Source organism: Pungitius pungitius, chromosome 15 (genome assembly GCF_949316345.1).
Source record: "Pungitius pungitius chromosome 15, fPunPun2.1, whole genome shotgun sequence".
Taxonomy (NCBI): Eukaryota; Metazoa; Chordata; class Actinopteri; order Perciformes; family Gasterosteidae; genus Pungitius; species Pungitius pungitius.
In genome coordinates, this window is record NC_084914.1 from 3,161,674 (window position 1) to 3,188,863 (window position 27,190).

Here is a 27,190-nt window from a genome sequence, read left to right on the forward strand (position 1 = left end):
TGATGGATGGTTTAAATAATATACATATATATATGTATACATTACTGTTATCTATGAAGAATTCAATAAAACATGTGCAGCAAAATTGAGAAGCAGATTTAGTCCCACTTTATTTTAAGTGAAAGTTACAATACGAACCATGCAGCTAGCCATTTTATCTTTGCATTCATTAAATTGTTTTCTCTCATTTTCAAACTAGTTTTTTGTGGGGGAACTTGTTTTTTTTTCCTTCTTTAAAAATAGTTTTACAAACAATCTGAATCTTTTCTTCAAATAAATAATACACAAAAAAGGGGGCAACAGGTAATAAATAAAGATAAAACTAACAATTCCTTCAGACTGTGGAGAGGCCTTTTTTCTCCTCATGCTCTTACTTTGAAAGTATAAAGCCAACAGAGGAACCCCTGCCATAATATTTTCAAACCTAAAGCGCCCCTAAAATCAGCCCTTAAGATGAGGTTCCTTTTTTCCTAATTGAGTGTTTTGGAAAAGAAGGATGCAAACAAAATGTTTATGTGCACGAAGATTGGCTGAAGCAACACCCCCCCCGCCCCCGTTTTGTTCCTTTTAAAAACTGTCGCCTGGGCAGCAGAAAACAGAGATGGAACAGATTCCACTTACACATGCCATTAAAATCCAAATGCAGTTCAAAGATGCATCTGCACATTGCAAAAAAACACATTGTATATACATTTACACAAGTATTTAAACTGCAGAGGTATTAATTGGAGAAATAGTTCTTCACCACCACTGAGGTAATACAGACACTATCATCTAGATGTAATTAAATGGGTGTTAAGGCATAAAGCTGAATTTGTGTCCAGCTTAAGTAGACTTAAGTATATTTAGTAGACATCTTGCATCTGCATTGGGATTCCGATACCAAGTGTTTTCCATAAATTCAGTCCCTTTTTAGAGGGATAGTTTCCATAAATATGAAAGATTAATACTGATTGAAATGTGTACTTAGAACTACTAAACACAGACAGCAGCATGTGTGTGTCCGGGTTAAAGCTGCGTTTCGCCCCGGTGCTCTTGGTGATTTAGTAGTTCAAATCAATACTTATAATATGATATAATTATCAAGGATAAGCTCTGGTAGTAAAAATGTGGACCTTCAAAAAGGATGACTGGGATGCAAAAAGTGTATTTACAAATGACCAGGGTTAAAACAGCGCAACGTGAAATATTGAATCCTCCTTTTCAGTTGATCATAATTGTTCAGGCAGCTACGATACAGTTAGCCGCTCTTTGTAGCACAGATGATCCCTCTGCGGGTCCTTCACACACACACACACACACACACACACACACACACACACACACACACACACACACACGCGCACACACACCCGCACGCACAGCGGAAGTGGAGATGAGCCGCCTGCACTCCATTTACACAGTGATCCTACGGATGCACAACGTCTCTCCGTCACTTCTCACGGTTTTGCCTGTACGAGCTTAGGACGACGTCAACACGGATCGGGCGGAAGACGTATGGTTTCCCTGATGCCATAGTCTGCCTGATGTGACAGGGTGAGGCGCGGCGGTGCAGTGGTTATTCAACGAGCCCCTTTCCGAAAAAAAAAACAAAGCGCCGGGTGATGTTTTGAAGGTCCGTGCTAAACTCTCCATGAAGATCATCGAAGGCCACAATGTTCATAGACGAAAACAAAATGTAAACACCATCAAAAGAAGTAAGAAAGAGGGGAGAAAAATGATCATGGCGATGTATCCCTTGTTGGATAAAAGGCCATTGTTGATAGGTTCGACCAAAGGAAACCAGCGAGCATAGATTGTAGACGTGTGTCGTGTTACACAGTTTAAAAAGAGAGCTTATACCTTATGACAAAAGGCACTTCAACAACTACTCCCCGCGACCTGTTTAGGAGCATCTCCACTATTAATCTCCTGGTCGTCTTCATTCTCCTCCTCCTCCTCCTCTTGCCAGCCACCGAGGTGGACAGGGGTGTGCATGGAAATGCTGGAACCGAGCCCGCTGCTTGCCTGGAAACCTGATGAGTGTTAAATTCACGGTCAGAAGCTTTCTGAGGCATAGTCTGGTTAATATGGAAAAAATACGTATTTGCTTCTAAAAGCTCATGTAATTCTTCTTGTGCTTGTTGTTCTGGGTGGAGAGTGTGGAGAGCTGCAGACTCATGATCTCAGCACTACAAGCAACCTTTTCCCCACACTCTTTAGATGCAATGTTAAAACTATGAATGCACAGCGACTTTAACTTTCAGCTGCGTTTCCACTTTGCAAGATTTTTCAAAAACAAGACTTTGATTTACCAGCATTGGTGTGCAGATCCCTCATTGGCACGGGGTTCTGCCACTGCCCTGACGGCCTCTGTGGGTGGGAGCTCTGTTGGTGCAGCTGCACAGACAATCATTTCTCAATGTAGAGCAGAACAGTATATATAAAATGACATGAGTTCAAGCTGTATCACTTAAAACTACAGCCATACAACAGATAAAATGATGTATGTCAGTGTGAGGTGTTGGTCCTGGAGGCGGGAAACTACCTCGTGCAGGTAGATGGCATGGAGACTCATCTCCGCCGAGGCGAACTCCGAGTGCAGCGTATTGCTCCGGACGCGAGAGTCACTGCGGGACATGCTGAAAAAAGAGAATCGCGTTAGCCGTAAACCGATCCTTTGTCTTCTATCGTAAGGGGGGGGGGGGGGGGGGGGGGGGGGCGTTACCTGTCGATGCGGTCGCTGCGGTACATGGTGCTCTCGGGGTGGACGGACGAGGGCAGGAGGCCGTGGGAGCGGCCGCGGCTGGCGTGCGGCAGCTGAGAGGTGGACAGGGAGGCCAGGACGCTGGCAGCGGCGGAGGCCGCGGTGCTGGGCGGGACGAAGCGATGGTCTCGCCCTTGGAGCCCAGAGGCGGCGAGGATGGGGTGGGCCAGGACACTCGCCAGCAGATCTTCAGGCTGGAAAAACCGCAAACCCAAAAAAGTCAACGCAGAGACACAAAGTTAATACGATTACATTGGTGAAAGGTGTTTGAGGGGTTACCCCAGTGCCGGGCTCGTTGGACTGCAGGGAGGTGCAGAGAGGAGCCTCGGAGAGCAGCAGCTGGGTGGAGGGGCCACCCTGTGCATCGTGCTGCACCTTTTCCTTCAGGTGGCTGATGAACACCGAGCTCTCCTGAGGCGGCTGCCAGCGTGGGTTCTTAATGGTGAAATGCATGAGCGACAACTCTGTCTTGCCGTTTTCCGCTTGTTGGTATATGGAGGCCTCCGTCTGGCCCTCCGACATCCACTGCAACCAAGAGTACAGATATACATCAATTAAACAACCACAGCATCCCTTTAAATCAACGTCTGCAGTTCCAGTTTGAGTAACTCTATTCCTACGCAGCATCTTACCGTCGGGTTTCCATGGCGCCTGATGTCCATCTGCGCAAAGGAACAGATGTCTCCGACTCCGACCACTTCTACGGTAAAGTTCCTGAAGAAGTCAATGATCTCTAGAGATTTATTCCTCAGGTGGAAGATGAGAATGAAGGGCGTGACGATCGGACTGAGCAACTCCTCCAAAATGAACACCTGATTGGGAAAGAGAAAGACGCAGATCAGGCGTAGTCCAACTTGTAAATGTGCTCCCTTTCCACACTTAATCGCATACATTCGACTGTGTGTAGAATATGAAAATCTTTCAATGTGCTATGAGACAAAGACCATGCGGGACAAAGGTTTTCCTGGCCACAGAGCGTCTCCGTTCCTCACCGCCTTGTACTGGAAGAGCTGTGCCACCTCATCACGGGTCTCGCTCTTGTTGGCGTTGCCCCTCCAGTGGTCTGGCATGTAGTGAATGTGTGCCAGCATACACTGCAGCAGCTGTTCTGGACACCACACCATGTGTTCGTCTGGGATAAAGGACCTGGTGGGGAAAAGTAGTTACATTTCTAAACAACACAACTTCCTTTAAAAAGCTACCGGATTGGTGATGACGGAGGTAAAAAAAAAAAAAGAGGCTCACCTGGCGATGGTGATGACCACTCCCAGCACCGTGATGGCAGTCAGGATGTGTTGCACTGTCAGAACATCCTCGTCGTACACCGTCAGCGCAATGAGCACGGCCAGAATTGACCCCGAGAAGAAGGCAAAGTTCTTGGCGAGCACCGTCAGCACCGGGGACGTAAAGGAGTTCATGTATTTGGACGTGGGCTTGTAGCCGCGGCCCAGGCGGCCGTGCAGCTCGTGGTCCAGCTCGTTGAAGTGCCGCAGGTACAGGCGCCCGAACAGCGACCAGCGCCTGGCGCCCAGGCTTCCGGGCTCCCTGCGGATCACTTCGGTGTAGCTGAAGAAAGCGTAGAGCACCTGCCACACCAGGATGAAGGGACACAGCAGCAGGTTGGCCACGCCCATGAGCAGGATGACTCTGCTGAGCTGCTGTGCGAGCTCCAGGCGGTTTCCGTGCCGCTTGTACTTGGGGTGCAGGTTCCACTTGTTCTGAAACAGGGAGCCGGGACCCCAGAAGAGGATGAGCTCAAAGTTGTACTTGAGGCCCTGGGTGAGGAACACCACGTTGCCCAGCAGGGGGAGCTGCAGCTGCACCGGCAGCAGCGATTTGTTTATCATGGCCACCATGTAGTTCTTGAATCGCAGGATGCGGTGATAGATATCGAGTTCAGTCAGCTCTTTCTTGTGAATGCACATTTGCTGTTCTCGTTGCAGGCTGATGAGCCGGTCCTGGACTTCCTGCCACGTGAAGTTGCATAATTCATCCTGGGGCGAGGTGGCAAGGAGCACAAAGTTAGCCGACTATGTCTTCACAGATGGATAATTATAAGCGGAGACATCGGTCACAAGACGGATTGCCTCTCTGTAATAATAAGGAGTCCGGGTATCGCACTTACCATTCGGATCTTCAGAGCTTTGATGTAGAACTGCCTGATCTCCCAGTAGCTAAGAACATTGCAAAAGACTTTGACAAGTCGATAGATCCAAAAGATGGCTGCCATGATGAGAAGGAAAATGATCCAACTGTTCTCTTGAATCCTGAATAGAAACAAAAGCTCCTTTCAGATATGGCATAATTTACTTATCTATACACGGACGGCCGACGTGACTATTCAGACATATATATCCATATATTCAATATTCATATTTTATTTGAATAAGTTGCTTAGTGCACTCCACCCTGCTTATAGGTTGGGTTAGCTAAAGCTAAAGCTACATTGGCTGATATAAAGCCCATGTAAATGACATTTTTTCTTTGTCATTCTATCAGCTAATTTTGTGTGTGAATTCAGGGCAAACATTTGACTTTTAAATGGATATTAGAGAAGTTATGAGGATTGGTAGAGGACATTGAGGTTACAAACTGTGGGACACGCTGTTCCCGATATAGAACCCCCGAGCGGATTTACGTCACAGAGTTTGATGTGGACGGCTGTAGAGCCCCTGTCACAATCAAGGAACTAATTAATGAGAGAGGCCTATTAGACAAGCTGTAGATAACAAGCAGAGGCAAAGACTCATTGTGGAGAAAGAACTATTGACAACATGAGATTGGAGGGAGTCTGTCTCTTTTAGCTGGGGGCGGGGGGGTCATGTGGTTGTCAGCTTTCTGGCTCGGTCAGGATCTCAGCCGGACAGTTATACCTCACCAAAGCTATCAATTACATTGTCCTGTTCCCTAAAGCTGTCCCCACTCTTAATACAGTACACTAATACTTTCCTCTAAGTAACCATCGGTTACAGGAAGGTGGCAACAACAAAGCTGAGAAAGAAATACATTTCATAGAAAGAGACAGTGCTTCAAGTACTTCAATTAATTACTTTCGGCTAAACTTTAGGGGTTTTTTTTAGGACAAAACCCCAAAACAAACATTTAATCTGCTATTACCGATGGCGTGAACACCTTCTCCAAAAAAATAATTTGTCTAATTTGAAATAAGTTTTTATTCAAAAAGAATAATATGAAGATGTAAGATTTCGGTCATGTTTTCGATCCTTGTTAAACTCACTTCTTTTGGGACAACAGTTAAAGAACAAAACCACACGACGGATACTCAGCCCTGCAAATAACAGAGTAGTGACAATAACAACAGGGTTCCTGCTAAGACCATTGCTTAGAGAGCCGTTTATAACAGAGCTTAAGGAGACATTGCCTACCATTAAATCAAGAAATCCAAGGGGCACAGTTAATTAGTCCACTGTTCCCTATTGCTTCTATGTGAATGGGGCTGTATCTCCCAGTTGGAAGCCACATCTCACGCAGTCCAAAGAGAAATTAAAGCTGAAAGTCTGATTACAACTGCATTAAGCCCGATGAAAAGCCTCTGAAGGCCCGTCTCTAATAATATCAAGACTGCGTCAAGCATCTAATCTGACTGGCTGGAATGAGAGAACGGGCACATCAGGTAATTCGAACCGTTTAGCATTTTCAATTAATTCACTATGACGTTTTCTACCAATGTTGGGAAAAAAAAAAAAAAAAACGTTCCCACTGTAAAGCCCTCCATTAACGTGTATTAAAGAGGGTTACCTGTCAGTGCACTGCTGACTAGGGAGGATGGCATCTGAAAGAGTGACCTTGTTCCTGTCCAACGGGTTCTGGCCCGGCCCGGTGTGGTTGACCACTCGATTGGCAAACAGGACATCGTACTCCACGCAGTTGACAAGGAACGTTGTGAACGTGACGACAAACAATAACTGACTGTTTGGATGAGGAAAAAAAAGGAGGGAAATTAGGAATCATAATTAATGACAGTCCAAACAAAACAAGAATACCTAAAAGTACCAACAATGACAAAAATAGACTAATCTTGTTATCCATCCTTGTCCTATGTAACTTTTTTTATTCCTGAGCTACTAATGAAAGTTTGCAATTAAATAATGTCAGATTTTCCCCCAGGTCACTGACTCGTATACCCTCATTCAGGAGCAGTTTGTATACAGTTAACCATATCTACTGCTAACACTAGCTTGTGTAACCCCACACTACAATGGTTACGTGAAAAACAGTGGGTATTAAATCTCTGGCTAATGGTCAGACAAACACCAGACCAGCGCCTAAACCAGATAAACGAGAAAAAATATATTTTGCACTGACACGTTGGTCTGTTAACAGGATTAAGGAAAAACAGAAGAAGTTATACAATGTGCCCAAAAAAGGTGGTACTAATAATAGTAGGAATAAGGAATAATAATTGATATGTAAGTTTAGTGCAGGGACATTATTTCACAACCACAGCTGCTTTGGAAATCATCTGTCTGGACTCGTTTCTCTCTGAAGCTTAAGGGAACACTTCAGTGCCATAATAACAACATGGCAGTAAACAAGGCCCCATCCTACTTACATGTGGCAAGCCCAAACTAATTACAAACATATCACAGTGTCACTTGCTGTAGATAACTTGAGGCATCTGTACTCAGTATTTTGTTACTTACATTAGTTCGAAGAACTCTGATAACATCATGCAGGCGAAGCCATTCTTTTGATGGAAATGATAGATGTGGACAAACTGGTTAAGGACAGTCTGGAATGTCGTTAAACAAAGTCTTATACCTGGCCAGTCACTTAAAATACCTTCGATTGTGCACAGATAATCTACAGGATAACACACAAGATATCGCAAACATGTCAACCTCTAGGAGGCTGTGAAAATCAAATCCCGAGAAATGTCTCTTCCTGGTAATCCCTTTAGTAGCACGTGTGGCAGTGACAAAGTAAACAAGCACCACCGACTCTAAATATGACTACTGACCAGTCTCTTGATTAGCGTGCGTCAGCATGGCGTGATGCCAGTGTTTTATGCAATGCCGGTAAACACTGACACATCTTTTACTCAACACTACTATAATTTAAAAGGATATCCTTTTGAAGAAGTTATCCAGGTTCTTGATATGGTGCCATGAGTCTGCAAAATAAATGAAAGCATTATCACTTTGACCCTGGTGCACACTTGTGTGAAAACGTACCAAATTATTGCTGCAAACTACCAGTGCAGTATGTCTGTTATTTTAAAGATAGCACATAGTCATGTCTGGCATGTTTACCTTTTCGGCCTTCTGGCACGTGCACCAGTAAATCCTCCTCCCCTGGTGGCGAGTCCTCCTCAAAGTCCTCGATTCTCTGATACTCCTGGTAAGTTTCAAAGTTGGCCATTGTGCTTCACATTCTCATGGTGACTCCCAACTGACGGAGCAACTCGTAGTAAACACTGTATGAAACGAAGGCAGTCCCGTGAGCCGAGTTACATTCTGTGGCTAGCCACCGCCAACAGCTCGGAGCAGCTAAAAATAAGGATAACGTTAGCTAGGGCTAGCTAGCACTAGCCTGCTAAACCGCTAGTCTGGCGGTCACCGCTCGTGCAACCTCACGCTACCATAGCAACACAAATACCGAGTGGCCGTTCGGAACTAAGCGCACGAATCCTCGGCAGGGAGGGGGGCAACTGTCTGGTGGTAGTGAGCGTTACTTCACTCGGCTGACGGCTGGTTAGCCTGTGAATGATTCAGCCGCTGAGGCAGTCCGGGGTGAAACGGGTTTGTTTTGTCCCCGACTTGGTCCGCGTCTTTTCTGGTGTTGTGTCTTCTTTCGTCTTTTGCTCGGGTCCAACCCGGCCAGTGAGCGCCGTTCCGTACAGGAGGCTGTGTTCGAATCACCGACTGCACGACTTCAGATTCTCAGTTAGTTGATGCCCGAAAAACACACCGTCCAGCCTGAGTCCACTGTTTTTGTCTTTCGCAAACAAATGTCAACAAAACGTCTTTCGCGTCACATCCTGTTTAACCCCCGTCATTTCCGGGTGTGAATTGTAGTTTTCTCACACACACGCCTAAAAATTTGGTTTAAGTGGTCCCGCCACTTTAAAAAATCTCTTTAAATCCTCCCCTTTGATGTCCGCATTTAATAATGCCTCATTATGTTGTCATAAACAAATATTTTAAATAAAAAATTAATCTGTATCCGCAGCAATGCACCCTGGGTCAGCGTCAACATGGCGGCCCGCACGGTGCCTGTGGATTACGGCAGAGCTTAACGACTTGCTGAAACCCAACGAGCTTGTTTTATATTTAAATAAGCATAAAACATGTTTCACTTGCTCTGCTGCAGGGCGAGCCTCGCCGCTCCGGTGCGGTCGTTGCCGTTGCACCCGCGAGGCAACAAGACAGCGGACATTTGGAAACTTTCACGGTATGGGTGACCCGGTGACTGGTGTGTTTAATGACAGCTGACCTGTGACTGTATAATAAACCGAGTCAGTTAAGAAAACAAGTGAATCAACACCGCAGACACTGTGCACTGATCAGCATGAGGTCATTCACAGCTGGCGTCCTCTAATGTTAAGGTCATCATAAGCGTAATGTGTCTAACAGTCAGGTTTGGTCATCAGAAAGGGTTCAACCACCAAATGTCATGCAGCGTTTGTTTCTTTGGCTGCACATTTATATGTATTTACATTTATGTAATGTTCCTTTAAGTCTGGAGCGTAGGTCTAAAAAATCATCACATTGTTGTGTGTCCCTTTTCTCGTGTGCATTCATACTGTTATTGATGTATGTTTACATAAGTTTCCTTCATTTATCAGTTTGTATTGTCTTGCAAAGCATTGTTACATCTGTTTTTAAAAAGTGCTGTATAAAAAATGTATATAATCATTAAATAAAATAATGTACTGTAATCATTTCCCTGTCCTCAAGATGTCTAAATATGATGAAAGTGCAAAATTTGCACACCAATATAAACTCTTAAAGCCTTCAAATATTTATGTACGTTCATGATAAGATACTCATCATTATTTCTCACATCCATCCAGGTGGTACACGTCTCCACGACCTCCTGCACACGGCTCCTCACGGCGGCCTGGAAATGCAGTCGGCCGCATTTGGAGCCTCACTCTGAGCGCTCTCCGCCGGTCCCCCCCCCGGTCATCCTCACCGCCGGGAGTGGCCCTGAAGTTCATCCTGGGGCCAGCGGCGCTCACCGTCTCCGCCCGGCTGCTCTGCCGCTCGGCTCACTGCCAGGCCGATGTAAACAACAACGTCCCGGTGGAGCTTAGAGCCAAAAACCCCGGGCCTGAGTTCAAATGGCGCATCTTGTGGGAATTTGTCAAACCTCAGCTGTTTGCCCTCATCGGTGCCGTGGTGGTGAGTCGGAGTCGCTGCACTTGAACCCAAACGCCCAGCGCATCTAGAATTCCATACGCCTGATGTCGTCTTTTTCTTTTTCAGCTCGCTTTTTGCGCGGCCCTCTTGAATATTCAAATCCCGCTGATGCTCGGGAGTCTGGTGAATGTCGTGGCGCGTCACCTGAGGGAACAGACCGGGAGTTACGTCCACGAGATAAGGGGCCCCGCGCTGAAACTACTGGGGCTGTATGGAATCCAGGTAAGGACACAATGAACCCGTCAGCCCCGCATTCCGACAATCTACTCTGCCGGTGCTTGTTACGCATTTCACTGAAACTATGCCAGGCAAGTGCTGTTAAATACTGCGATACCATCACCTTTGAGGCTGTAGTCGGCTCGTTGTGGTAAATCATTTTGTATTGGAAAACACGTAAGTGCCACAGCTTGTTTTTATGGGAAACTGTGGTGAGCACTCGCCTCTCATTGCCCGCCCCGCGCAGGGCCTGCTGACGACCGGCTACATCATCCTGCTTTCGCAAGTGGGGGAGAGGGTGGCCGCCGACATGAGGAAGACTCTTTTCGCATCCTTACTGAGGTACGTGCTCCTCGATGGCGAAGCGAAAGAATGCATTGATCGTCAGACAGGACGCCGAAATACGAAACTCTCGCTCGGCAGCCGCTGGGGCGACATTCGGTGTCTGGAAGCTGGGTTCACCTAGCGGGTGTCATCTGTTTCTGTCTCAGGCAAGATGTGGCTTTCTTCGATGCCAATAAAACGGGGCAGCTGGTGAATCGTTTGACCGCTGACATTCAGGAGTTCAAGTCGTCCTTTAAATTGGTCATCTCTCAGGTATAAAGCTCTTATATTTGAATTTCAGATAGTAGTAACGTGTTTTAGTCTTGGTTGTCTAATGTTTTTTTTTCTTCTCTATTTGCAGGGTCTGCGGAGTATCACACAGACCTTTGGGTGTTTGGTCTCCCTCTACATCATCTCCCCAAAGCTCACCGGTTTGACGGTCATCGTCCTCCCTTGTCTGGTGGGAGCCGGCGCTCTCATTGGCTCGTTCCTGCGCAAACTATCCCGTTTGGCCCAAGAACAGGTGACACCACGGGCCTTCGTCTTGAGTCCTTCTCTGATGCTCATAATTTAATGGGCTGGCATGCAAACAGAAATGTTGGTGTGTGTCAATGCTCTTATTGCGAGATATTTACAATTGCATTGACAGTCAAACTAATCAGAAGTAACAGAATGTTGTTACACACTATCTACGGTTGCTACCTGTAAAATGTGAAGCAGAGTTCAATTAACGTCATTGACATTTACAAATGAAGTTGAACTTGAGGTCCGACTGGGTCTCCTCTCAACTCTGTGATTCTTTAAAGGTGTCAAAAGCGACAGGGGTGGCAGACGAGGCCCTCGGCAATGTGCGGACAGTGAAGGCTTTTGCAATGGAGGAGCGGGAGCTCCAGTAAGTGGGGGCATATCTTTGATGTAAATAAACACAACACTGTCCTCTATGGCTGGGACTATGTGCTTTTCTGTCTCCAGATTATATGCGTATGAAGTGGACAAATCGTGTGAAATGAATGAAAATCTTGGTTCAGGAATTGCGGTTTTCCAAGGACTGTCAAACATTGCTCTAAACTGTGAGTGTATTATAACTAGGTTAAGGGACGAACACGACATCAAGCCGACTGGCTCTCTCTGTATCACAATATCTTCTGCAGTAATGGTTTTTGTGCCGTTAATACAGGCATCGTGCTAGGAACTATTTTTGCAGGAGGGACTTTGATTGCCAGCAATGAAATGTCCCCCGGAGACCTCATGTCTTTCCTGGTGGCCTCACAGACTGTTCAGAGGTAAGAGATCCAACCGTTGCTCCTTTGTTGCCGCTGCCAATCAAACGTGTCATTTTTTTCAACGTGGCTGATGGCGAAGCGCGTGTGTTCTCTCTGTGCTCAGGTCATTGGCCAGTATCTCTATCCTTTTTGGACAGGTGAGTGAAAATCCGATGAGTGATATGCAGAGCACGTGTCGTCTGAACACGTAGCTTGTGAAATGGTCTTCAAGCTTTCAATCTTTGGCCACAGATGGTGAGAGGATTAAGTTCTGGGGCCCGGGTGTTTGAATACCTCGCCCTGGTTCCCACTATTCCTCTGTCTGGTGGGGGACGCATCCCGTGCAATTCTCTAACAGGAAGAGTGGATTTCATGAACATTTCGTTCAGGTTGGAACCTCAGCGTAATTCAAGAAGATTAAAATACAATCTGTGGAATTAACTGTATATAAATGAGATGATGCCGTATTTTTTTTATATATATATATTCATAGCTATCCAACAAGACCTGGACATCAGATATTAAAGAAGTTCAACTTAACACTGCCAACTTGTAAAACTGTTGCCATTGTTGGAGAATCTGGAGGAGGTATTTTCTCAGTTAATTATCATATAAGCGTGAAACGTAAACAATGCAATGGTGAGCTTTTAAATGAACATTCTAATACATTGTAGGAAAGTCCACTGTGGCATCCTTGCTGGAGCGTTTCTATGACCCGACCAGCGGTTCCGTCATGCTGGACGGACTCGACATCCGAACACTGGATCTGGCTTGGCTCAGGGGACAAGTCATCGGATACATCAATCAGGTTTTTTCTTTTTTTAATGATTAGTGACTCGCCTTTCTTCGTTAAGGATATCTCTGTAAGTCTATTGATTGTCCATCTTGAATCGTGTACCGTGGCAGGAGCCCGTTCTGTTTGGCTCGTCGATCATGGACAACATCCGCTTCGGGAAACCCGAGGCCACGGACGCCGAGGTCATTGACGCCGCCATGCAAGCCAACGCTCACGGCTTCATCACCAGCTTCCCGGACGGCTACAACACCGTGGTTGGTACGTGCTCTCTCTCTCTCTCTCTCTCTCTCAGCCATTCGCAAGTCTTTACATCCGCGCGCCGTTTCGATTGCTAAGCGCTTCACTTGGAAACCCAGGGGAGCGAGGCGCGACGTTGTCCGGCGGCCAGAAACAGCGCGTCGCCATCGCCCGCGCCCTGATCAAGAACCCCCGCATCCTGGTGCTGGACGAGGCCACCAGCGCCCTGGACGCGGAGTCCGAGCGCGTGGTGCAGGAGGCGCTAGACAGAGCGACGAGCGGCCGCACCGTGCTCGTCATCGCCCACCGGCTGAGCACCATTCAGAGGGCCGACCTCATCTGCGTCATGAGCCACGGGCGCATCGTGGAGGTGAGGTGGCCTCCCTTGTGAGCGAACTCACTCGATTCCGTGTTCACGCGTTGATTTGCATTCATTGGTTGCTTCCATCTCATGGTAATGAGGGCGTAGTATACGTTTTGTTTATATCTGACAGCTTGCTCTTGTCTTTTTAGGCTGGGACTCACCTGGAACTGCTGAGCAAAGGAGGCATTTACTCCGATCTGATTCGCAGGCAAAGATCTGAGGGGCAGAAATGAACACATTGTTTGCAGTAGATCTGCACTGCGCGGTGGAATTTTATTTAAAATTGAATTTATAGTGAACGGTTGCCTAAAGAGGTTTAGATTTAGGTAAAACGTGTCATTTAAATCTAATAGCTCTGTCTAGATTTACGACACACTGTAAGTATGTAAAAGTGGACCAACTGGATCATACTGTGATTGATAAACAAGCTACACTAGTGTACAGTATCCGCAATTAAATGGGAATTATATACTACTGTTTTATTTTTAATGTAAAGAAATATCAATCCTATTGTGGCAGAAAAAATAAATAAACTGTTTTTATGAGGTTATACTATAATTGTCATTTTCTTATGGATTATACTGCAGAGAATGTTTATGTTTCGTCACAAATAAAAGTACAAATTAACAAAACCATGCAGAAATGTGTAATCCCCTTTAGCGTAGTATGACTTTCATGTCCCTTTTCTGATGTGTTGCATTGTGCGTCTGTGCAGTTTGTGCGCGGACACTAAACCTTACTCCCTGCTAATTAGCAGCCGTCACATTTAATACATTGTTTAAAAATAGCTTCTGTTGCAGAAGTTTTATCGCACCGAGCAATTTTTCTTTTTTTTTTGGAGTCTTCGCTCTGTTTTTCGGGAGTGATGCACTTCGCGTTTTGGCCTCTAGAGGACCAACAAAACAAGCCCTGCTGCCGACCGACCGGGAGCAGCGAGTGCAGATAGCTTTAAGCTAACGCTAGCTATCATAACATTATCGGAACACCAATCTGGGGATTTAATCAGCCATTGGTTTGCTAGCTCGCCAAAGGCTGGCTTCACTGGCCAAACATGCAGAAATATGAAAAGCTTGAAAAAATCGGGGAGGGTAAGTTGCATACGCTTTACATGGAGTTAATATTAGCCCTGTTTGCTATCCAACAGTGGGAACAGTGGTTAGTTGCATGCTAGCTACCGTTAGCTAGGCTGCTATAGCTTTCTGCGTTCTGTAACTAGCTTAATTCTTTTGTTAATCACATTCAAAGCCGCCTGTGTGGTTTATAATTACAATAGTAACGTTATTTGGTCGAGACGAGCTGTCATGATTTTCGCCCGCCACCTTCTCCGATATTCACTAGATATGCTAGCTAGGTGGCTAATTAGCATCCGGACCGCTTGACGTTGCTATGCCATTCATCTATACAGCCACTGATTTATTTTCGCGTGATCTGCTCCTTAGGCACCTATGGGACAGTTTTCAAGGCTAAAAACAGAGAAACCCACGAAATCGTGGCTCTGAAAAGGGTCAGGTTGGACGACGACGACGAGGTAACGATATGCACATAATAATGTTGGCTAATATTCATTTAATCATCTGCTAGCTAGCCGTTAGCAGGCTAGTGCTAATCCCACCGGGTGTCATTTCTCCAGGGGGTGCCAAGTTCTGCTCTGAGAGAAATCTGCCTTCTGAAGGAACTAAAGCATAAAAACATTGTCAGGTCAGTCCGCCGAAATGAACTCGTTGCGGGAGTGATGGGGGGGGAGGGGGGGTTGCATTCAGCCCGGATGTCAACAAGCGTCGACTCACAGCTGCTCTGTCTTCCTCCAGACTACACGATGTCCTGCACAGTGACAAGAAGCTAACCTTGGTGTTTGAATATTGTGATCAGGTGAGCTGGTCATCCCCAAACATGCAGTCTGCGGTGCACGTGTACTTCACATGGCTGTAATGTGTGCCCCGTGTCACCTGCAGGATTTGAAGAAGTATTTTGACAGCTGCAATGGGGATCTGGATCCTGAAACTGTGAAGGTGAGAGCGTAAAAAAACTGCCTGAGAAGTCCTCAAAGAGGGTTTGACCAAATGCAATGCTATATTTGACAGCTTGATTGGTAGATAGTGGCATCTTTGACCCCCTGATTGTCATCGGTATGTCAGTAACATCTTGTGGGTAGTAACTGCTTCTTGTTTTTCCCCCCCCCCTCTGTCTGATGCAGTCGTTCATGTTCCAGCTGTTGAAAGGCCTTGCTTTCTGTCACAGTCGAAACGTTCTTCATAGAGATCTGAAGCCACAGAATCTGCTCATCAACAGAGTGAGTGTGATTTTATTTTTTAAATCGGTAACCGTATGTTTTAAATGTAGAGCCAAATTCGACGTGTCAGTCTGCGCTAATTAATACTCATTCATTTTGTGTCCCTGTAAAGAATGGAGAGTTGAAGCTGGCTGACTTTGGGTTGGCTCGCGCCTTTGGCATTCCTGTGAGGTGTTACTCAGCAGAGGTGGGTCTTACTACATCACTAATTGCATTGTTTTTTTTCTGAAATTCGAAACCAAAGCAGAGACTGAATAAGTGCTGGGGGGAAAAAACTGACCTCGCACTGTAAAAATATGACACCTCCAACCAGCGAACATGTAGGGCAGAGATGTGACCTCTTCTACAACGCTTCCTGTCAGAAGGAGCTTTACTTGTGTAAACAGGCCCTAGGGTCCATTAATCAATGATGAGAGGGAGTCACACACACACACACACACACTGCAGCGTGTGGTGGTTTTCAAAGTTGTTTTGTGTTGTTGCTGAAGCCGTCAGAGCTCGGTGGATTTGGTTGGCTGACAGAAGGGCGCCGGCACTTGACCCAGGGTGACTACTACTGATCTGATAATGTGATAAACAGAAAAAAACCTAGGGGGGAACATAGTTTGAAATAAGGTCACAAAGGTCATTGCATTCCAGCGCATCTACCGCACTGAGACTGTGAAGAGATGAACGAGCCTGCAGCTCTTTCACGCTACGTGCTACACTCAGCATGGATTAAATACAGTGACCTAAGCTGTTAAAATGGCCGTATTTTATTTAATCCATCAGCGTTATTGCTCTGCAAAGTCAAATAGATCTTTATTAAAACTCTCTCTCTGGCAAGTGAAGCGGAAGCAGTGTTTTAAGGAAACATGCAAATGTCCCTACAATTATTTTGAAATTCTACTCCTTAAAGTATTCCCCTGAAAAACCATCATCTTTATTCATATATTATTTATAACATTACATAAAAAAAAATGCTGAACACAATATGTGACATTTCTAAGTTGACGTATGTAGATCCGTCCACGAATGAAGGCAGCGGTTCTGTAGCAGGTGGTCGCCTCGTAATCATCGATTTGAACTGAAACGCTGCTCGTCAGCCCACGCGATCTCTCTGGGAAATAAAACTTAATTCATTTCACTCTGTCAGGGCCCTTCACCTAAAATGTTTTCATACAGTGTAGAAGAATATCTCTAAAACACCTTTTACACGGGATGTGGGTAGTGGAAACCAGACCACTGGTATAAGTGCACCTTTTAGTTTCAGTTACAGTGTGGCATAATCTTTATTATTTTTTATTTTTTTTAAATCTGTGTCCAAACAAAATGAATTCCTGAACGTTCTTCCCCTCCTCTCTGTGGTCCGACCTAGGTGGTGACTTTGTGGTACCGGCCTCCTGACGTGCTGTTTGGTGCAAAGCTTTATTCAACCTCTATTGACATGTGGTCTGCTGGATGCATATTTGCTGGTTTGTATTGCAGTTGTGTGACAATAATGCTGTTGTGTTAACTGTACTATTCACCATACTGCAGCTGTAATGTTAGGTATAATCAACATTAAAAGATGGTTAACATTTAGAGCTACATCTTATATACATGTATATATTTAGCTTGTTGTATAAGTACACCTAAATGTGACTTAATTGGATTTCCGTGTCAGAGCTGGCTAACGCGGGGAGACCTTTATTTCCCGGGAACGACGTGGACGACCAGTTGAAAAGAATCTTCAGATATCCTTTTGTCATGAACGCTTGGTGGGTTATCGACGACTCGCGTCCTCTGCTGCATGACGAATCATTCACAAACATCAGGTCTGGACCCGCGTTTTCTTTAACCACCCCGGCACGTTGTTGGGTACTCCGACCGAGGAGCAGTGGCAGACGATGACGAAGCTGCCCGACTACAAGGTAACTTGTGAATACGATTGGTCCTCCCCGCACGCGGGGGGCCACTCGCTGGTATTTACGGCTTCTCTTCCTGCCTGCAGCCGTATCCCATGTATCCGGCCACCACCTCGCTGGTGAACGTGGTTCCCAAACTAAGTAGCACAGGACGGGATCTACTCCAGGTACGCCTTCAACCGGGCCGCTTTTTATTCAAATATCAGTAAAAAAATATATATATATATAGTTGTCGGTGATTTGCAGATATTGCTTCATTCCGTTGACTTGACGCATGTTTCCCGTTTTTATGTCTCCCAGAACCTGTTGAAATGTAACCCTGTCCAGAGGATCTCTGCAGAAGAGGCCTTGCAGCACCCTTACTTTGCGGATTTCTGCCTACCCTAAACTCGCCCCCCCCCTCACGCGGCCGGTCTCCACTAAACACTCCCCCACACCCCGCAAACGTTTAATTTCTGCTGTGCCTCCGTGTGGAACTAAGTCCTGCAGGCGCCGCAAGGTTTTAGGGTCTTTAAAAGTCACAAGCCTTTTTTTATTTGGTACACTGGCACGGCCGAGGTAATTAGCACTGTGTGTTGCATTAATTACATTTTAGACCTGTGGAAACAGTGGTGAACGAGACGCCCCATTAAACGCAAAATATATTGGCCATAAAAGACAAATCATTCTTTTTTTTGATGAGGATCATTTAAATACTGTCATTAAAAGGACTGTATAATGGTTCTCAATGATCTTTGGCATTACTGTACCACGGTCTGTTCTTCCTTAGAAGCCGAATATATATATATATATATATATATATATATATTATATGTTCTGGTTCTGGTGCATCTTTGGGCCGATAAGTTAGCTAGAGACACAGATTTCAGGGGGCAGCCAATGCTAAAGTCAAATTAATTCATGTGTTTTGGAACTTGGAAGTAAGGGTATTCATTTCAAAAGTTTTGAATCAATTTGACATTTTAGGAGTTCTACTTCTTTTTTTATGACTAAGTCCGAATGACTTCCGTAGGAATTTTTGGATAGAACTACTGTATGTGATTTGGTACTAACCTCTTTCCATTACAGAATTACTTCATTATCAATATCTATTAATATTGACAAAGTGTTCCCCATTCATACAAAACGTCTCCGTAGACAAATGAAACATTTTGTCTGCTTTGAACGGACTAAAAACCATTAAAATGAGTAATTGGAAGACTGTTTCCCCAATAATTAGCACCAAACCACATACTTATTTCCAGGGGATTATTACGCAATTACAGACCTGTAAATTACACTGTTGTAATTTTGTCTTTTTATTTTATTTACAATACTTTTTTTTTTTTCTCACAGTACAACTTTGTCCCATTTCCTTTTACAAGATTGTAAAATAGCAGGAGAAGCTAATTTATGACATTCTTCTCAGACATTTTTAATTTTCCCTTTTGTATTTGTCTTTTGTGCACTTTGTTACTTTTATTTTAATGTTTAGTATATGAATATTAAATGTGGTGAACACTGACGGATGGATTATAGCCGGTTATCAACACATGGGGCAATATACACACACACACATTATATGTATATATATATATATGTGTATATATATATATATTCTGTGTGCGTGTCCATTAGTGATGCATTACTTTGTTTTTTAACATCATCTGTATCATAATTAGTCTTTTAGCTTTGTTAAAATACTTTTGTAACTGTTAGAAGAGGCCAGGTAATCCACGGAAAATCTGTATTTTCATAAGATTGTTTTGCACCATCAGCTGTTTCCATCCTGGTAACTTATTTTATTAACATTGTTAAGAGCTCGTAGTGTCAAAGGATCTATGTTGGTTTTGCCGATGATGTAACCGGATTAAGGATGCATGTATTTATTAATCATGGGATGCCCATTTGTTCCACATTTGTTTAAACGGCAGCACGGCTTCATTCGGTACAGAAACTCCTGTTGAATGATTTAATGTGATTCAGATTTCTTTTTTTCTTTTTTTTTAAAGCATCTTTTAGGATTTAAAATGTCCGAAGGTTGTGTGTGTGCTTTGAGTTATACGGATGAAAACAAGGCGCACTGCTTGGGTTTGAATGGACAGTGGGTTTTGCACTTTGCTGGCATCTTTGTTTTGGTTTGGTCAGTCTTTTTGTGAACATGTCAGCCAATAAGATTGAGTAGAGAGGACATAAAGACATTTTTGCTTTCGATATTGCAAGTTCTTTCTTGACCTTTTTGGTGCGTGAAGTGTGAGCTTCCTCCTCATGATGGGAGTGTCGATGGATCTAATTGGACCTTTTTTGTTTCAAATGACAAATTACCTTAATATAATCTAAATGTTAGCTGATTAAAAACCCCAAATGAGTCCAAATTCTGGTGATTTTGACTCGCTGATGTTTTTGTTTGAGGGTCTTTGGTTTAGCTGGAATAAGTCAATAGACACGCAAATGTGTCATGATTCACAAAAAGGGGTAATAGAAAAGACATTTGATGACAAGTGACCAACAATACGCTTTGTTCTTTTTCCACTCAACTCATTTCATCGCCTTAATGTGAAAAGTGTTAAGTTTTACTTCAAGATTTTCTTTACAACTTAAGTGTCCTAAATATTTTCTTCTGCAGTAATATAAGAATCCGATTGGTTGACTTGACACTGACTACGTTACGCATAGTTAAGTGTGTATTAACTATTTAATGTACAGTTCAGAGTTAAAAACACATATCTACAGTAAAATGCACACACAGCACGTAGAGCCAGATGAAGCAAGTTCAGTTCCCACGGTTAGTCATGGGGGCACATTTTAGTCAATCCGTAGATTATTTTGTATTTTGCCTGCTTTGAGGAGGACGTGGAGAACATCGCTTCGGTTCATCCGGCTCCATGAACACATCTCTGGACCACACAAAGTGAATAGCACGGCTAAGGTTACATTAAGAGACCAGCGGTAATAGGAATACATAGTGCTCATGCAGGGAAGAAAAGGGGTTCAAATGGGGGGGGCCTTTGTGGCCCCCCCGTGTCAATGCGTCCTTGGCTTAGACTCGGTCATCGGTGGGTGAAGGATGACACGTAGTGTTTGAGCGCTTCGAGTGGTCGGAAGACTAGAAAAGCGCTTTACAAGGATGGGGGGGGAAGGGGGGGGGGGTTTCTCCACAGTTTGCGGTAAACGATGGGTCATTTTTATGCTTTTGAAACCAGGTAACAACACTGACAATCGTCATGGCAATGCAGCAGCAACACTCAAGAGCATCATTGTGTGACATGAGTTGTCATTTGTGTGTGTCTATATTTGGCTAACGATGGTTAACACACAATTGTCATGTACACCCCCGTGCTGCAGTTGGCAGATGTTCAGTCTACGTCCATTCCAGCTGTTGAATACATCATGAATCGGAAATCGCAATCCCAAATATTGATTTTTTTTTTTTTAATGTAAATTCGATAAGCCTTGTATCTGATTCAGTGCATTTATTGCTCATGACACAACCGCACCGATACACCCCCTTGTTTCCTGAAAAGTCATAATCTCCATTTGGATAAAGTCTCGGGCTCCAGCAGCAGCAGTTAAAACTCGGACCATGAAAGGTAGCGGCGACCATAGACGTCCAGTCATTGGCTTTCAAGTGATGGCTGATCTCCGAGGGTTTTGTGCTTCACGTCAACAGTCATCTAATACACGGACAACAGGGTAATAAAGCTACAGTGTTGTGAACACCACTTAAAACAAGATCGGCATTATACTTGAAAGTTTCACATTACAAACAAAAAACTTCCATTGAATCTATTTATAGTGAGGTTATGGAAGTCCTTATCTGTAGGGATTTAAATACCAGAGTGAAAGAAACAGGAAGTAAGACTCACACCAGGATAAGAAACTGTACGTGAGTAAGATGGGTAAATATAGAGTTTATTATACTTGATCATTTATACATCACAAACTGTTATTTGTGACTTATTACATGTTCTGGGATAATATTAATAATACTAATATTAAAAAAAGGACACAATGGGTAAATTGTACAATGCATTTTTCTGCTATAAACCATTGGAACTGAATGGGACGTGGTGGTTTTCATGTTTTGAGGCAATTCCCTTGTATTTAATAAAGTCTATTTAGTTACGTTATAATCACCAGAAACTCAAAGACACTTACGGCCCCCAACCCCCCAGATAGAAAGTCCAAATGCCTTCTGGTGTAAGAACAGATAAAACAAGACTTGTATCTCTCTCTCTCTATATATAAATTTCCATATACATCCATATAGAGATATATTGACATATAGGTCTCACATGAGCGGTATAGAATTTCTTCATGGCATCTCATTGCAGGTATTTACAAAATTCTGTCACGTTTTGGAATGCCACGAACAATCCTTCGAGTCTCCTACTGGTCAATAGAGAATAGATTACTATCACAGGCGGTTGTGCTGATGAACACTTTAAGACACAGTCATGAGAACTACGTAGCTGAGAATTATTAAAAAGGCAAAAAAAAAAAAAGAATAACCTGATTGTGTTTCTCTTCTCATGAACTCAATGTAAATAATTCCTGCAGAATACTGCATGCTTGCATTTCTACTCTGTGACAGTCGGCACAGCGAAACTACCCGGAAAAATAATCAAAGTTTAAGTGATATAAAGATACAATCAACAGCCCGATTGGGCCTCCTGACTCTTTGTAGATCCTCACAGTACGAAAAAGGTCAACAAACACATTCAGTTCAGGGGTCTGGATCATGGAACACAACCAGACACATTTATATACACAATGGATCAAGTTCCTTTTCGGTCTCTAAACCGATGGGGCAGAATTGAGCGTCTCCTTTAAGGCTCACTGGAGTCTAAAAAGAGCCTCCTGTTCAAACCGGTCCATTGGGAGAGTGCTCCACTGAGCCCGGTTCTGTTGGTACACATCCCTCGTTATTTTATACAACTCTAAAGTATCTGCACGAGAGAGAGAAACGCACAAAATGAAACATGAATGAACGAACACCGATACCTTGACATGGCAGTTAAACCTGAGTTCTGTTTTGGAAGTGGTCTCCTTTGTTTTCTTCTTCTGATGATAGTACTCTATTTCTATTCAGGCATCTTTAAACTCCACCCTACGCTTTTTTGAGTTATATGTTCAACGGTTTTCCGTTTAAATACATTGAATTATTTCACAGTTTGCTGTCAAGTCCCCAAAATGCCCCCCCCCCGCTTGCTCCTTCTCCTCCAACCCCCCCCCCCCACCCCCCCATCCTTATGTTGTCAACAAGCGAACTCCTCGAAGTTGCCTAAAGTCGGGTGACGAGGTAACATGTTCGGCGTGAATCCGACACTGTCCGAGTGACTCCGGAGGGTGTCACAGGTGCTCTGCAGGACAGAGGGGAGGGAGGGAGGCAAAGACCAGTTCAACCGGGTTAAGGAGAGGGGGGGGGGGGCAAAGAAGAGAGTCATGGTGATCATGATGAAAATGATGATGATGTGGGACATAAATGAGCCACAGGTAAAATGAGAGCGAGGATGGGGGGTGGGGGGGTGGGCAATGAAAAAAAGATGAATAAACAAGGTGTGCGGCGTCAGAGACACGGATCGGAGGGCCACAAATGACACCATGAACACACGTGTGGACAAACGACGAGGTAATGAGCACAACAGATATCGGAAGTTCACCGAGATCGGCCACGTGGCACATCTATCAGGGCCGGGGGGGGGGGGGGGGGGGAACCAGGGCACCACGGGGAAAGATGAATGAAAGGAGGGAGAAGAGAAAGAAGACAACATATTTTTAGTGCTGTTTTACCACTAGCGTGTCAAAGTCTTTGAGCCGCGGAGGCTGAAACACCCCCCCCCCCCCCCCCCCCGGCGTGTCTGCGTGGCCCCGCCTGTGCTAAAGTGCTCGCCGAGTAGACCGAGTAGTTCCAGCAGACAAAGGACCATTTATTGTTTGTGCACAGTGGCTGCATGCAGACCTGTGATAACATCACAAAGTATAAAGCATCTGGTGATGTTATCTGGCACGAGCCGCGTAACGCCTCGCCGCTAAATGGACCTCTGTGCTGCGTGGAGGGGGGGGGGGGAGGTTAGAAACAAATAGATCTCGGAGCAGCGTTTGTGTGCAACAGCTGAGTAAATGTGTCATTTATTTTATCCTATTGGGGAAAGAAAGCATCATTATTCAACGTTGTGTCCTCATCATTATTACGCACTAATCCAACCGACTTGTGCTGAGGCGATAAAATACAGAAACACGGCGCCCTGAGCAGATGTGTGAGATGGTCTCAAGTATGTATGAGAGAGAGGGACAGCATGGGAGGGAGCATCTATTATCAATGGGGTGTGCTACCTGGGGGCATGATTAGGCGTGACACCAGGGCTGGTTTGGTTCTCTGGAAACTCCTGGAATAGACATGATGAAAAGAAAGATGGGTGAGGGTGACTGACATGAAAATAAAAACACAATGCAAACGCTGTCGCTAAAAGGTAAACGTGGCGGGGAATGCGGTTCCTTCCCCCCCCCCCCCCAACCCTCCCCTCGTCAGTGTTGAAAAGTAGCGAAGGAAGACGGGCGCTCTGTTCCTTTAGGTGAAGTAGAGAAAACAACAGGTGATCACAGTCGTCCGATCACTGAAGAGAGTGTAAATGCATTGTTTTTACTGTGGGGGCGTTTTGAGAGGAGAAGTGACGATGGACTAGTCGAAACAACGGTTATTGAATGTGAGAGAAAGAAAGTATAAAAAGGATGGTTTCTTGTAAGCAGGTGAACACATGACATGAGCGGGGGGGGGGGGGGGCGGGCAGAACACAGTTAATATCCAACTGGGTCTTTTTGGAATATCGTAAACATCAGCCCTGAATAAATAAATGAATAAAAACCCTCCTTCCTTACATTGAAATATCTACTGCTGCTACAGCAGAGAATCCCTTCCTGCACATGCGCTGTGGGTGCGACTCCGGAGCCCGAGGCGACAGCGCATGCTCAAACACCAGGCGCATGCACCCAGGGGCCCGGGACCTGTTCACCCACGTCGGTTTGCTGGTGGGATGAAAAGGTCTCGGGTCCGTGTGACGCTCAACAAAGAGTTACAGCTTGTGTTTCTCCCAGATGAATGGATGCAAACTGGGGGGGGGGGGGGGGGGAAAGGGAAAATGTGCTTAAAAGCTTTTGATTGGGAAAGAGGGAAATGTTCTACAAGGAGCTACAAAGAGGGGTCAGTGCTTCAGAGACCAGATGCTGTGATTGAGGGCAGGACAGAGCTCCCCTGTATTATTCATTTTTAAGTTAAAATGGGCTTTATTGCTTTGAAAGCTTTGAAAATGAGTTCATACATTCTGGCAACCTTGTTCCAATTCTGCTCCTTTTTCTACTCGGCTGCATTAATCCATTATGAATTAGCTGTCATCATTCTGTCGGCCGTAAAGCGGCGAAACCAGAGAGCAATAACAGCTTCTCCGGCTCTCAGTGACTGTAATTACATCATCAAGGGCCTCTGTGTGTTGTGCAAATACTGAAAATGAGTTGATGTTTGCACAAAACTACGCTGAGGGGCCATAACCTCAATATAAGAGAGTTGTGAAAACAAGTTGGTTTAAAAACTTTTACTACTACTTTTGATTAACTTCTACTTCCTGCACTGTGCTTTAAGGGAACTCAAGTAGCAAAACCTCAAGCTAGCATTATTAGCTCATGGGCAACCAGGCACGATCCACTTTACATGCATGTCCGTCCCTTTATCAGTGTGTCCTGTTAGGGATTCACATTATGGCCAAAAATGTGTTTTGTTTGGGTGCAGTTGAGAAATTTGGAGAAATTCAAATAAGGCAAAAAGGGGAAGAAGCTGATTCGTTGTCCTCAGGGGCTTAATTTGCTGCTCTATAATATTTACCATATAGCCAGAGTTACCATATGTGCATTTTTTTTTGTGCAATAAAAACATTATGTATTATTAATGACTGTGTTTTCTAGCACAATAAGGGAGATGTAAAGTACAGGTTTTGTTTTCTCTGGGGCAGATCATTAAAAGCATGTCACGTGTTGGCAGAGATTGTGTTGTTGCTCCTGAGGCTCATTTAATACTTCACATTCATTTTAGTCAATCAAATGCACGGAAACGGCGAAAATTACCAGATTGTCGCTCTGACACCGCTGTGGTCTCTTCTTCCGTATGAAGTATCCCAAAACTTTATCCTTAAACACCTGGATGTGAACACATCAGATGCACGTCAATTCACGAACAGACATATGCAGGACAATTATGTAGAATTTAAAAATATTTACAGGTTTATATCTTAATGGTAAAAAAAAACCCACTTTACCTCATATAGGTAGTCAAATATTTCCAGTATTGTTAAGACACTGGCTCCAATAAACAGCCCCATCTGACCTCCGATGTCCCCTAGAAGAAGAGCGATGGACAGATATGGGCAGGTACAGTAATTGAACAACGCAGCGTGAGAGCGGAGCTGTCACTTCTGATCCGATATCGCGATCGGAAGCGATGTCACAAGGTTCCGTTCAGCCGGAAAAACGTCTCATCAGACGCCGCCCGGGCAAGAGCATCAGATTATGAAAATGTGTTCCGCCTGTTTCACAGGTTCAAAGAGGAAAGGCCTCAAAGCACCGGGCGCGAACACACAATGGGAAGCGTGCGAGGGGGAGATTGGGCGCAGTCACCCTAAAATTGGGAGAGATTCTTACCCAGAAGCCCCGCAATTTCGTAGGCCTTCTTCTGCTCGATCTTCTCATAATTCAGAGCTTCAAAGAAGATGTCCATGACCAATATGTTTTCTCTGGAGAGAGGAGCGACAAGAGCACAGTCGTCAGTTAACAGGTTGCTCATGGTTGTTGCACTGAAGGTGAACGATGGAGACCCGGGTCTCGCTGCGCCACAACCCGCACCCGTCCACCAGACAGGAGGACCTGCACATCCAGCTGCTGGCAGACGGCACTTACCCAATGTACTGCTCAGTTTTGTTGAACTTCTTAGCCAGATATTTAGCGGAGGCCTTACTGGGGATCTTAACCATGGACAGCTCCTTGCCGTAGCGGGTCATGTTGCAGGGGGTCTGACAGACACAGTAGTCGTTGTCTTTCTCTACCAAAAAGTCTGCGGGGGATCAAAGTCATTTCGGGAACATTCAGATCAGTGCCAAGAGGAATCAAACAAACCAAGCAAAACATGACATGCTGCTGGTACTTAACACTCACCTAAAGCCGGGTCTGCACAGTCTTTGTACTGCTCAGGTGTGCAAACGGTGGAGGTCCCTGTTTGAAACAACAGTAAAGGGGGGGGGGTTACACATTTAAAATCACCTCCTCTGCAGCATCTCCCTCTCTGTGTGCATCCTACCGGGCATGTGAACCATCCTGCAGTTGCAGTTCTCCAGCAGGTAGCGCGTCTCGCAGTCGATGCGGCAGGCGGTGATGCTGTACGTGGAGAAGTACTCGGAGTCTATGGGAGTGGACTTACAGTCCCCCCAGGGCGGCGGGAGGTACTGGAGCTGAAAGAGTCCAGACGGCGCGCGTCAGCACGCACGGGATCACAGCGGCTAACGCGACGCAAGCCCAGTGCACCGCAAGTACAAAAGGAGGACGACAGGCAAAACAACACAACAAAAAAACATTTAAAAAGAATAAAAAAATGAACAATGAGACCATATCGGCACAAAAAGGTCCGGTCGGACTGATGTGCGGCAGCAAGCAGACGTCATGCAG

General features: G+C 44.9%; 4 protein-coding genes across 9 annotated transcripts in view; 2 read left to right on the forward strand and 2 right to left on the reverse strand.

The window, feature by feature from the left end:
* Window positions 1–212: 212 nt before the first annotated feature.
* Window positions 213–8,735, reverse strand: atg9b (autophagy related 9B). Its single transcript, XM_062557711.1, has 13 exons — window positions 8,020–8,735; window positions 7,835–7,880; window positions 7,411–7,473; window positions 6,506–6,676; window positions 4,872–5,013; window positions 3,992–4,740; window positions 3,739–3,892; window positions 3,379–3,558; window positions 3,026–3,271; window positions 2,708–2,940; window positions 2,528–2,621; window positions 2,295–2,379; window positions 213–2,015 (listed from the first exon to the last, which is right to left on the reverse strand). Exons 1-13 carry the CDS (start codon window positions 8,126–8,128, stop codon window positions 1,861–1,863), a joined length of 2,427 nt encoding a protein of 808 aa, XP_062413695.1. The 5' UTR covers window positions 8,129–8,735; the 3' UTR covers window positions 213–1,860.
* A 222-nt stretch (window positions 8,736–8,957) lies between these two features.
* On the forward strand, window positions 8,958–13,880 carry abcb8 (ATP-binding cassette, sub-family B (MDR/TAP), member 8). The gene is made up of 16 exons (XM_037457456.2): window positions 8,958–9,160; window positions 9,783–10,113; window positions 10,198–10,353; window positions 10,595–10,689; window positions 10,839–10,944; window positions 11,033–11,194; window positions 11,478–11,563; window positions 11,644–11,741; window positions 11,849–11,954; window positions 12,058–12,091; window positions 12,186–12,322; window positions 12,427–12,521; window positions 12,608–12,741; window positions 12,840–12,987; window positions 13,086–13,336; window positions 13,480–13,880. The coding sequence occupies exons 1-16, from the start codon at window positions 9,057–9,059 to the stop codon at window positions 13,561–13,563; spliced, it is 2,127 nt and encodes a 708-aa protein (XP_037313353.2). The 5' UTR covers window positions 8,958–9,056; the 3' UTR covers window positions 13,564–13,880.
* Window positions 13,881–14,184: 304 nt separating this feature from the next.
* cdk5 (cyclin dependent kinase 5) lies at window positions 14,185–19,699 on the forward strand. The gene is made up of 12 exons (XM_037457682.2): window positions 14,185–14,418; window positions 14,770–14,858; window positions 14,961–15,028; window positions 15,139–15,199; window positions 15,283–15,339; window positions 15,525–15,620; window positions 15,733–15,807; window positions 16,978–17,074; window positions 17,266–17,335; window positions 17,452–17,512; window positions 17,593–17,673; window positions 17,807–19,699. Exons 1-12 carry the CDS (start codon window positions 14,382–14,384, stop codon window positions 17,891–17,893), a joined length of 879 nt encoding a protein of 292 aa, XP_037313579.1. The 5' UTR covers window positions 14,185–14,381; the 3' UTR covers window positions 17,894–19,699.
* A 3,013-nt stretch (window positions 19,700–22,712) lies between these two features.
* asic1c (acid-sensing (proton-gated) ion channel 1c) overlaps window positions 22,713–27,190 on the reverse strand; it is a 52,739-nt gene continuing 48,261 nt past the window's right edge. For 5 of the 6 annotated variants that reach the window (XM_037457480.2, XM_037457479.2, XM_062557959.1 and 2 more), the window contains exons 4-11: window positions 26,826–26,976; window positions 26,684–26,740; window positions 26,429–26,582; window positions 26,174–26,265; window positions 25,792–25,871; window positions 25,601–25,672; window positions 23,822–23,874; window positions 22,734–22,848 (exon numbers count right to left, since the gene is read on the reverse strand). In XM_037457480.2, the coding sequence (XP_037313377.1) occupies window positions 22,770–22,848; window positions 23,822–23,874; window positions 25,601–25,672; window positions 25,792–25,871; window positions 26,174–26,265; window positions 26,429–26,582; window positions 26,684–26,740; window positions 26,826–26,976 (738 nt within the window). In that variant the 3' untranslated portion in view covers window positions 22,734–22,769. Of the gene's footprint in view, window positions 22,849–23,821; window positions 23,875–25,600; window positions 25,673–25,791; window positions 25,872–26,173; window positions 26,266–26,428; window positions 26,583–26,683; window positions 26,741–26,825; window positions 26,977–27,190 lie in introns of all 6 variants that reach the window. The other variant, XM_037457478.2, reaches the window with a different exon arrangement.

Bases quoted from the DNA above. Each gene is read 5' to 3' on its own strand.
- atg9b (XM_062557711.1), bottom strand. From the start codon at position 8,128: ATGGCCAACTTTGAAACTTACCAGGAGTATCAGAGAATCGAGGACTTT. The intron at 7,474-7,834 runs ATCCTTTTAAAT...GTTTGTCCACAT, and splicing joins GATAACTTCTTCAAAAGGAT to CTATCATTTCCATCAAAAGA. The intron at 3,893-3,991 runs GTGAGCCTCTTT...TTTCCCCACCAG, and splicing joins GTGGTCATCACCATCGCCAG to GTCCTTTATCCCAGACGAAC.
- abcb8 (XM_037457456.2), top strand. From the start codon at position 9,057: ATGTTTCACTTGCTCTGCTGCAGGGCGAGCCTCGCCGCTCCGGTGCGG. The intron at 12,988-13,085 runs GTACGTGCTCTC...TTGGAAACCCAG, and splicing joins CGGCTACAACACCGTGGTTG to GGGAGCGAGGCGCGACGTTG. The intron at 13,337-13,479 runs GTGAGGTGGCCT...TTGTCTTTTTAG, and splicing joins GCCACGGGCGCATCGTGGAG to GCTGGGACTCACCTGGAACT.
- cdk5 (XM_037457682.2), top strand. From the start codon at position 14,382: ATGCAGAAATATGAAAAGCTTGAAAAAATCGGGGAGG. The intron at 14,859-14,960 runs GTAACGATATGC...TCATTTCTCCAG, and splicing joins GGTTGGACGACGACGACGAG to GGGGTGCCAAGTTCTGCTCT. The intron at 15,029-15,138 runs GTCAGTCCGCCG...GTCTTCCTCCAG, and splicing joins AAGCATAAAAACATTGTCAG to ACTACACGATGTCCTGCACA.